The sequence below is a fragment of the Melospiza melodia genome, chromosome 2 (genome assembly GCF_035770615.1).
Source record: "Melospiza melodia melodia isolate bMelMel2 chromosome 2, bMelMel2.pri, whole genome shotgun sequence".
Classification (NCBI taxonomy): domain Eukaryota; kingdom Metazoa; phylum Chordata; class Aves; order Passeriformes; family Passerellidae; genus Melospiza; species Melospiza melodia.
In genome coordinates this window covers 58,305,179-58,315,287 of record NC_086195.1, presented here as the reverse complement: position 1 = coordinate 58,315,287, position 10,109 = coordinate 58,305,179, and the positions used below count along the sequence as shown (strand labels likewise).

Here is a 10,109-nt window from a genome sequence, read left to right as displayed (position 1 = left end):
AAGATCCAGGAGCTGTGCTTTGACAGCCCTGGCCTACTGCCAGTGCAAGCATGGAGCTGAAGCCTCTGCTAGATCCAGCTGAGGGACAGGGAAGATGTTCAGGGATCAGGCAAATTCATACTGAACATGGTCTAAATCAAAAGGGACATGAAAAGCCCCTTGACTTCCTTACTGATGCACACTTGGCTGAAACAACTCATATCTCCTTGGCAGAAGCAAGGCCATGCCAGATGAAGCACAGGATACCCCTAAAATCCCTGGCACAATGTTGGAGCAAATTTGGGCTCCCACAGGAGAGTGACATGAGAGCTTGTCAGACCAAGGAAACAGCTTCAGCTTGCAGTTGTGCCAGAGCATTCCTCCTGCTCCAACACTTGGCTAGATGCAGATGTCAGTGCCTTAATGCTGGTCATCAGCCCACACTCACAGCTCAGGCACACTCCTGCCTGTCAGCTCCTTGCTTTTCTTAGCAAGAGGGGGAGGTGGCTGCACAGCCAGGCTTTCCTTCTCTTGCACAGGGGTGGGGGGAGGACTTTTACTGCAGTACAACAGCAAATACAGAACCTTGAAGTGATTGCAAACTCCCCATCCTCTAGCAAGACCCCTGCCCCTACAGCATTTTAACAGTTTCCCAAAAACCTCAACCACAGAAATACCATCTTCTCATTAAATCTGTGCACCAGTCACTTCGAAGTCCCCCAGGCCTTGCACAAACTGGATCTGAAAGGGTGCCTGAAATATTAAACAATTTCCTCTCCTCCCCCCAGGCAGGGAGGAACAATAGTTAGCCTGGGAGGGGTCCATGGACCATGCAGTGTGATACACAGCCCACATATTTGCAAATCTGTTATCCATTACAGGCACCTGCCCCAGCAGTGGACCTTGGCCTTCCCAGCACAGGAGCTGCCATCCCAGGCATGGCCCTGCTCTGCAGGGCCAGCACAGCAAGCCACAACAGGGTAAAAATAAAAGCTAGGGGGAGACAAGTTTCTTATGTCCCCATCAACAGCACTGGAGTTAAAACTGGTCATGCTTGGGTGTCCAAGTCTGACAACCTTCTGCAAACACCAGTCTCATCCAACCAAAACCCTGCTGGAAGGTCCTTGCTGTCAGCAGTGCAAAGGTATCTTCAAACAAACAGCTGAGCAGCAGACAGAAGTACCACAACAAATCAAAGGCACCTGTGAGTCTACTCATTAAAAGTTATCTTGACTTTCAGCAGCAGTCCCAAGATACCAACAGAATTAAAGGTTACATCTCTTCCCACTATCTACAAGGAGAATATCCTATATAATTTCCAAATATGGCTTAGAAAAGAGTTTAAAGCAAGAGGTTGTTCCTTTTTGGGGTTCTGGGTGTATTATGTGGGCAGGTGTCAGAGGGAAAGCAAGACCCAGGATAAAAAGGCGTGGAACCTGCTCAGATACTGATAATGCATTGCTCACAGGATGAATTGCTACCATTCAAATTGCTACCATGAGGGAATGTCTCTAGGATGCTGAGAACTGCCAGCAGGTCTCTCATCTCACCACCAACAATGCCAAAGGTCAGCCTTTGCAGAACTGGATGAACGTTTGTTTCCCAAGTTTTCCTTAACCTTTTGTTCCCTTATTGCCAAGTCCAGCTCTCAGCTGAATAGCCATGAGGTAGTGGCAGCTTTTGATCTTTCAGCTTGCCTGCATGTGTCAGCATAAATCAACAGGCCACTCCACAGACCATTTCCATTAATTTATTTTTATTTACTTGATACCCATTTGGAAACACTGAACATGATGCAAAATGGACATAAACACACACATCAGTCTCTTCAAAAACGCTCACAAATGTTTCACAAAATTTCTTCCTAAAGCTCAGGTTTTAAAAAAAATACTTTCCACTTTCTTCTAGAGCCCATCGCTCTTCACATTATCAGCAGAGGAATTCCACAAAGACAAGATCTTGGGAGGCTGAATTCCCACATTTCACAAAGAAGCTCACCTGTCTGCAAACAGATTTTTGCTGCAGGATCCTCCTGGTAGTGGCAAAAAAAGAAATCCTAGGTAACTGTAGAATTTTTCACTGAAAGGAATACAGGAAAACACATCCATAATCACACACACTTCCTGCCCTAATGAGGCAATATACATTCATATAGGAGGAAAAAACCAAGCACATTATTAAGACATTAGGCAGTGAGGCAGTATCCATTTTATCTTCAGAAGAAATTTTACAGCAAATGGTTTCATTAAGACACTTGAAAGCAACCTACTTTGAAGGGAAAAAAAAAGCACCATCATAGCATGAAGGCTGAAATGTGATTAGGAGTCACAAGCAGCACCAGCTCAGGCTCACCAGTGACTTTTGTCATTTGAGGACAAGTTAAATGGAGAAACAGTCAACGTGGGGACCTGTGACTCGCCTACAAAAAAGCACAATGCAGGAAGACACAGTTAAAGAGTGCCAAGCCACCACTTACAGGATGTATCTAATGAGGCACTGTTCCTACTACAGACACCAAACAGTGGGGTGATGGCACTTGGACACGGAGGGTGTAACACTACAACACCAGCAAAACCAGAATCCTGGGCTCCTAAGAGCTGCCTGGTCTGCAGAAGTCCACACTATTTGTGAAACAACAAATGCCTCTTAAAAGGTCATGGGTAAAACAAGATAAACTAACTCTCAGACTCTGGGTGGAAAAACATCAGGGCTGGCTGTTACCAAAATCCTTCCCTGCTCTTGGTCAGCTTTAGGTCCTCTCTTCACACACAGGGAAAATAATCAAGAGCCAGCAGGGTACTGTTTTCTGCACTGCCAGGCATACAGCTTACAGGTGAGACACTGGCCCTTGCCTGAAGGCCACACACAACCCACAAGTCCCCTGTCACATGCAGGCTGCTCCCACCGCTCCAACCCCCAGGCAGCATGGATCTAGGCAGCTACTAACACAGGGTGCCTAAGGAGTGACTGTGTGTGCCTAGATTTTAACATTTTTCTACCAGCATGGTCAGTACCAAGCTCAACAGGAAATTACTCAGAGAATAAAGTGTTCCTGAGCACGCCAGATCACAACAGTTTGCCCTTGCAATAACTGGAAAGGAAGCATTACCCTCCAAGGGTTTCCTGCTAATTCTCAGGGATGTTAAAAGGAGAGTTCCCACATATGCATCTGAAGGGACTGAAACTCTTCCGCCCATTTAGATGCCTTTAAAATATCCCATTACTTTATGCTTCTCATCTCCCAATGCATTCACAAAGCAAATCCTTTCAGGAAGAAGAGGTAAACCAATGCCATGATGTTAAAGAAACAGTCACCATTACTATGCAGATAACAGCCGCCTGAACCTCCTATTCACTGAGGAAACAGCACTGCATTTTCCTCCTAGAAAAAAACTCCACCCTTGCAATCTTTTAGTGTCCTGAATGGTTTCAGTTCTCCCTGGAGCCAGGGCAAAAAATGAAATTTACTTTAGCACTTTGCCCCCACTCTACTGTAGCATGTTTGACCAAGGTATGGAATGGTTACATCAGTCTCAGGTCCTTTGTTCCAATCTGCAGTCCAAATTCCACACTGCCTGGGAGAACAGAGAGAGTCTCAGTGTAAGCAGCTCAGATGAAACCTCCCACTCACTAAGAGACAAGGGACACAGCTACAGTGACAGACAGGCTGCAAAGGTGAAACATGTGAAATCTCTGCCTGTGGGAGTAAGTGAGCACCACAGGGTTAGCAGTGCCAGGGAAGCACCCTGTGATCTGCTCTACTTTCTCCCAGCCAGGAGTAGCAGGACTCTGAGAAATCACTTATCTCAAACCTGCAAAAGCTCCCAGAGCTTGTTCAGCCTGTAGGTGCATGATTGATTCCTGTGTGTGCAGCACACAGGGACGGACAAATTGGCTGTCTCCACTGCAGGGGTTCATTTAGCCCAGGAGGTCCTTCTGCCTTTATCTTCCTCAGTGCCAGCAGAGTAAGATCTAAGAAGATCCTCCTAGACCACAGCACCCTTATCTCCAGGGTTGCCAAGCTTAACATCATCTCAGCAGGTGTCACAACATACATATGTGCCATGAAAACATTTACAGACAACTCAAGTGAAAGCAACTTTGTCTCAATTTGAACTCCTAGGATCATGCTTCAAGTTCCAAACAGAAGGTCATAAAGTAACACTTTGCACAGTCCAGCTGCACACTTCTTTATTAACATTAGAGTCAAGAAAGTAGTCAGAACTTTCTGCTGTGCTTGGTTAGAGGCAGGAAGCAAAAGAGCTGTCCCTTTACCTCTTTATAGAGAACTGCTTTACTGGATGAAAAGGAGAAAGAAATAAGGGAAATTCAGTAACTGTATAGCCACATTCCAAATGCAGCTGCTCCTTAATTATCTGCTGGTTATAAAATATGCCACTTGAGGAAACCAAACAGAGCCAAAAGCAACACAGTCTTTACCTTAAACTGGGACATATCATGAGAAGCACTCAAAAATATGGCAGGGATCCCAACAGACAGCCCCTGCTTTCTTTTGGCATCATGCACCATCCATTTATTCTTCAAAGCTACTGCACAGCAGCACAGTGAATGTGCATCACCAGTCCAACATCCCCCAGCTGCCTGCCATGCCCGTGCACTCAGGGGCAGGCATGACCCATGCACACTGCACACGCCTGAAAACACCACAGCTAGGAACAAAGCTCCATATCTGCTTTTGCAACTCAGGCCCAACCTGAAATTCTTGTGCCACAGTCCCCAGCTCTTCCAGCCAGACCTCTCCTATTACTGTAGGGCCAACAGCATACATAAAGGGCTTCAACCAAAAAACCACAAAAAATTCCACCCTGAAATCCAGAAACCACTGCCACCAAAACCTTGTTATTTTGGCTGAAGCTTGAGTCCAGGCCATAATACAGTTGCAGGCTGATGAGGAAAAAACGGCACTCTTGCAGAGCACATTTTAACAGGTTCATTTACCTGCCAGTACAGGTCATCTATCCCCAAAACAAACACCTCCAACACATCCTCCATCTCTTCCTATGTACCTTAGGGTTGATCTGTTCCTTGGCTTGAGAAATCAGATCTATAGTCAGGCAGCTCCACAGTAACCGGGCCGAGAGGAGACAAGATCACTGTGCTGACAGCAATACAACCAAGATGCTACCTACCAAACATGCTGCTAGCAGAACTGCCTGCTCTCCCACACACATAGGATGAAGGTAAAGCTACACTAATACCAGACAGACAGCACTCTTGTTTTGCCCTCAAAGTTCACTTCACATGTTGCTTCAAAGCTCCTTAGTTGGTGTATTTACCTGCTGTCATGTGTCACAACCCATAATCAGAGCAGAAACACTTTGAGGGAGATGAGCAAAGCCTTCAAACCAATACAGACCCGGCTTGCAGAAAGAACAACGGGATCTCTTTTCACTCATTTAGACAGACAGGGATGGAATAACAACTTTAGGAGTCAAGACGTGAAGAGATCATACAAAGTCCTACAGGAATGTAGCTCACAAAGGCACTTAATAGAAGCATGTACACAGCTGGATGGAATCAGAGATAGTAAAAATAAATAAATAAATGCACCAGAGAGGAGAGCACTGCCCAGTGACTGCCTAGACAGTCTCTTCTAGCCCAAGAGACCGGTTTCTGCAGGGCTCCATCTGTTATCTGTGTCCAAAGTTCACTCTTCTGACATCTCCAAAATGGCACACATAGGTACAAATCCAGGGATTCCTTAACCTTTGCAGGAAGCAGTGCACTCTCTGAAGCCCAGCAGCAGGTTCCTCCTGATGCCAGCATTCACATCTAAGGGAAACTCAAGTTCTCAAAACCTTGTGCTCTTCTTGCTGTTTCCCACGGTGAAAAAGGCAGCAGGCTCCTCCTCTCCCCACCTGCACATATGGCTTGCTGCTTTCTGCATCCTATTGCTGGCTGACAGCATGTGAAGAACCATTCCACCGGGAAAAACATCTGCTGTTGTCAGTGAGGGGATAGCCCACATAATGACCACGAGGACAGGTTGTGTGAGGAGGAGTCCTGGCGGGAGGGGCTGCTCCCCTGCTAAACAAAGTCAGTGAGCCATGACACAACGCCATCTGCAGAACGAGGGTGTCACACGATGTCCTCGGCAGAGCGCTGTGGAGGAGAAGCCCCCAGGCTCAGGAAGTGGCCCCAGTTGCACAGGAGTCCCCTGTTGTACTGGCCAGTGTCTATCACTAACCCACCCAGCAGCCTGCGCCCAGTGTTGTCCCGCAGAGCCAGCCGAGCTTCCCTCTCAGTCACGTTGTAGCTGATGTTCAACAGCTGGATAAGGAGGATGTATCCCATGCCAGCTGTTACAATGGCACAGTACCACACACAGGTGAACGACAGAGCAGAGCTGGCAGCAGGGAAAAAGATGGGAAGGAAGCCATTTAGTACAGGAGCAGCTGCTTTAAAGTGACTTTCCCTGGTAATCACTATCCTTTCAAATCCCTGTCTACATCTGCCACAGTGATCTCACTTTGCTGCTTTCATCAGATAATCCTTAAAGGCTTTCTCAAAATTAAAGCTTCAGGGTTTACTTAATGAGAGCTTTTACTGCTAGCAGAGCTACTCTTACACATTGCTGTCACACAACCTAGCTCTTTACTCTTCGTGCTGTAATGGTGCTCAGGCCTTACTTAAGGACCCCAGGATGCTCTCACTCTACAGGTCACGAGATGGAGCAGAGGAAGGAAGAGTCACTTGAGTACTATCAGTACTCTGCCCATCTGTGGTAGTGCTGGTCTCTGAACTCATGTCCAATAGCTCCCACCACCTTCCCTGCCAGACAGCATGTTCTAGGCAGACAGCTTGGAGGACATTCACTAGATAAATAGTAAGGAATGAGAGGGAAAGAGAGAGAGAGAGCATGTGGATTCCAAGCTGTCAGACCATTACGTGCATCGGGCAGGGGCATACATATCTAAAAGCAGATCTATACATAACACAATAAATACTTCAAATCCTAGCTCCTTCTACTTTTTCCACATAAATAGCGAGCTCTCTCCAACTCTCAGGCTGCCCACCTTGGCAAAAGCAGAAACACATCTTTGCTTTCCAGAGTTTTTTAGGGAACACTTTGTGATCAGGTCTGACAACCAGCAGAATGAGGAACAGGAGCTAAGCTGCCTGAGCAAGCCTGCTCCCACCACAGCTCTCCCAGACAGACATCTCACCTGTAGTCAGAATAGGCCCCGGGGCAGTAGAACAATGCCACAAACAGACTTCGGCCCCTACAGATGGTGTGCAGGGTCAAGGTAATCCCATACACAGAGGTGAGCATGAAGAAGGAGAGTGCAAGGATGAAAGCTTGATGGTTCTGCTCCCCTACGCAGCTGTTAATCCTCCAAAAGGAAAGAAAAGATTACTTTGCTTAAAAAAAGAAAAGAAACGGTGTTCTATTTCTTCTTCCTCCCCCAGCTGTCAGAGAACCTGATTTCCAAGGTACTTGCAGTCGACACAGGCTAAGAACTTTGAAAAATCTTCAAGGAAACTTTATAACTTTATATAGAAAGGTTACAAGCACAAGACAATAGACCTGTAGGGTAATAGCAGCAGACTGTTTGCATCAAATTTTTAGCAGGGGTAGTATCCTTTGCTGAGATACACGACACCCTACAAGAACACCCAAAAGGTAGCTTTGGGGTCCCTTGCCCCAGGACAGAGCTAACGCAACTTAACTGCAGGATTACTAGTGCTCTACAGACCAAGTCTAAAGCAAAAGAAAACAAATCCAAGAAAACCCACAGCAAAACCAATCCCAAACTGATGAAAAACAGTAGAGAAGTAAAAGCAATTCTGAAGTACGCTGTAGAAGCTCAACCCACTTGGAATAAACAGTTATTCTAACTGTTCTTTTAAAGGGTAAATACAAAGCTTTTTGTATTTAAAGAGTGTCATAAGGTCTTGCACATAGCAAAAGCAACTCTATTTGTCAGGGACTGTAAAAAAAGAAGCTTACTGTAAAAAGGAGGGAACTCAGAGAGAGAACACGGGGAGCCTCAGCCGTGCAAAACCTACCAGACACAGTGATGGTCCAGCCTCCTCACGCACCTGCCACAAAGCCGGCAGTGCCCTGTTCGGGCTGGCCTGACCAGCTGGCATTTAGTGCACCAGTCCTTTTTCACACCTGCTGGCTGCTCAGCTGACATGCTGCAATAACCTTTAGCCTCCCCATTCACAGCACGACTGCTGGCAGCACCCGAGATGCCATGGAGCCCGCCGGAGCTCCCTCTAATACTCTTGTTGTGCAAACCCTGGTGCGATGGCTTCTCGTTGCCTGCTGGGAAGGGAAGGTAGCCAGGGTCCCTCTTGGCTCGAGACAGGGCTGCAAGCATAAGAATTAACCCGCACGTGAGAGTGACCACTTGGGAATGCTCCACGTGGCCCCGGGGAACCACCTCCCGGAGAAACACATAGTACATATATCCCAAGGAGAAGAGCCCCAGGCTCAAGAAGAACAGAGTCCGTTCCTTCCTCCGGTGGGTGAGGTAGTAATACCACAGCACCACAACGGGCAGGGACGTCAGGATGATGAGCCCCAGCAGGAAGTGCAGGGCGGCGACGTGGAGGAAGACGGGCAGCAGGACGAGCGGCGGCACGAGGCTGACGTTGATCTTCACGGCCCCCGAGAACCAGGGGACCCGCAGCCGGTCCGCGATGGTGTCGGCGATCCTCTCCAGCGCTCCCGGGGGCAGGGATTTGCACGTCAGCCACCTGCGAGCGCGGGGAGCACAGCGCCGGCTGGCACCGGGACGGCCGCGCTCCCGCCCCCCGCCCCGTCCCGCTCCCACCGCCTCCCCTTTCCTCTCTCCCGACAAGTTTCCCGGGAAGCGGGGCGCGGCTATCCCGCCCTCAGGGCGGCAGCCCCGCGGGGACGCCGCCGCCGGGAGCGTGTCCCACAGTCGGCGGCCCCCGAGGGTCGCGGAGCCGGTACCTGTCGCAGCCGTCGTCCAGCTCCTCGCAGTCGCAGCAGCACGCCGCCAGGTGGTTGCGCCGGCCGCGCCGGTCCACGTACTCGCAGCAGCAGAGCGGCTCCTCCATCGCCGCCGCCCGCCCCGTCCCTCCCGCGGGGCCGGGAGCGGCTCCCGCCGCCGCCGCCGCCTCAGGTGCTCCGCGCGCGCCGCCGCCCCCGCCCCGCGGCCCCGCCCCCGCCGCAGCGCCCGCCCGCCATTGGCCGCGCGCGCCCCGAGGTGTGCGGGGGGCGGCGCCCCCGCCCGGACCGTCCACCTGACGGCGGCGCGCGCCAATGGGCGCGCGGGGGGCGGCGCCGCCGTCACGCGGGGGCACCTGCCTTAAAGGGACAGCGCAACAGGTGGCGGCCGGCGGGGCGGCGCCGCGGGCCCGGGCCGCCCCCGCTGGACACGGGGCCGGGAAAAGCTGCCCCCCGCACACCCCCACACCGACCCTGCACCCCCTCCCCACACCTGTGTCTGCACCACCGCCCCACGGGCTGCGCACCGCCCGAGCCAGCGCTGCCCTCCTAGCACAGCTCGAGGGAGGGGGACCTTGCATTTTCTGGGATTTTCTTTCTGTATTCATCTTCTTTCCCTCAAACTGCTTGGAAAACGCTTGAAGCACATGAAAAGGAGTTTCATCATCAGTGGGCACACCACGCTGAAGCACAGCCCTTGATAGAGGGAAAACACCGAGGGCTGAAATTTCTCTGGGAGAGCTAGAAACATATGGCAGAAGGCAGCTTGCCAAAGCTTGCAGCATGCAAGAGATCTCAAACCCTTTCCTGTTAATTAATCTTAGGCATATTCATCGTTAAGATGGTGACTTCTTTCACAAGGTCCCCATGGCTAAAAAAAGCCTATGAAGATCCTGTGGCTGTGAATCCACTAACATTCTTTTTTCTCCAAAACACTCTTCACTGATGGTCATTTTCCTACGTTGACATAAAAAGCTGCAATTTTGTAAGAGACAAGCCCAGTTCTCTGCCAAGGGTGTTTTTCCCTCTGAAATGTTCAGATCCATTCACCAGCAGTACAACTGCCCTCACTCACTCACCCTGGGATGGATCCAAGAGCTCTGCACTGTTTGGAATTGAGACTCCCCAGGGAAGAAGGCTGGCAGGAGAGACAAGACTGCCAAGCTATGGCAATGCAGAACCCGAC

The 10,109-nt window shown here is 49.9% G+C and overlaps 1 protein-coding gene across 1 annotated transcript; it reads right to left on the bottom strand.

Annotated features, from left to right (window-relative positions):
* Positions 1–1,718: 1,718 nt before the first annotated feature.
* On the bottom strand, positions 1,719–9,048 carry ZDHHC23 (zinc finger DHHC-type palmitoyltransferase 23). Its single transcript, XM_063148323.1, has 4 exons — positions 8,927–9,048; positions 8,011–8,706; positions 7,167–7,334; positions 1,719–6,346 (listed from the first exon to the last, which is right to left on the bottom strand). The coding sequence occupies exons 1-4, from the start codon at positions 9,031–9,033 to the stop codon at positions 6,079–6,081; spliced, it is 1,239 nt and encodes a 412-aa protein (XP_063004393.1). The 5' UTR covers positions 9,034–9,048; the 3' UTR covers positions 1,719–6,078.
* Positions 9,049–10,109: the final 1,061 nt, after the last annotated feature.

Excerpts from the sequence above, each read along its gene's own strand:
- ZDHHC23 (XM_063148323.1), bottom strand. The coding sequence starts at position 9,033 with ATGGAGGAGCCGCTCTGCTGCTGCGAGTACGTGGACCGGCGCGGCCGG. Across the intron at positions 8,707-8,926 it reads CTGGACGACGGCTGCGACAG|GTGGCTGACGTGCAAATCCC; the intron begins GTACCGGCTCCG and ends CCGCGCTCGCAG. Across the intron at positions 7,335-8,010 it reads CTGGACCATCACTGTGTCTG|GATTAACAGCTGCGTAGGGG; the intron begins GTAGGTTTTGCA and ends TTCCTTTTGGAG.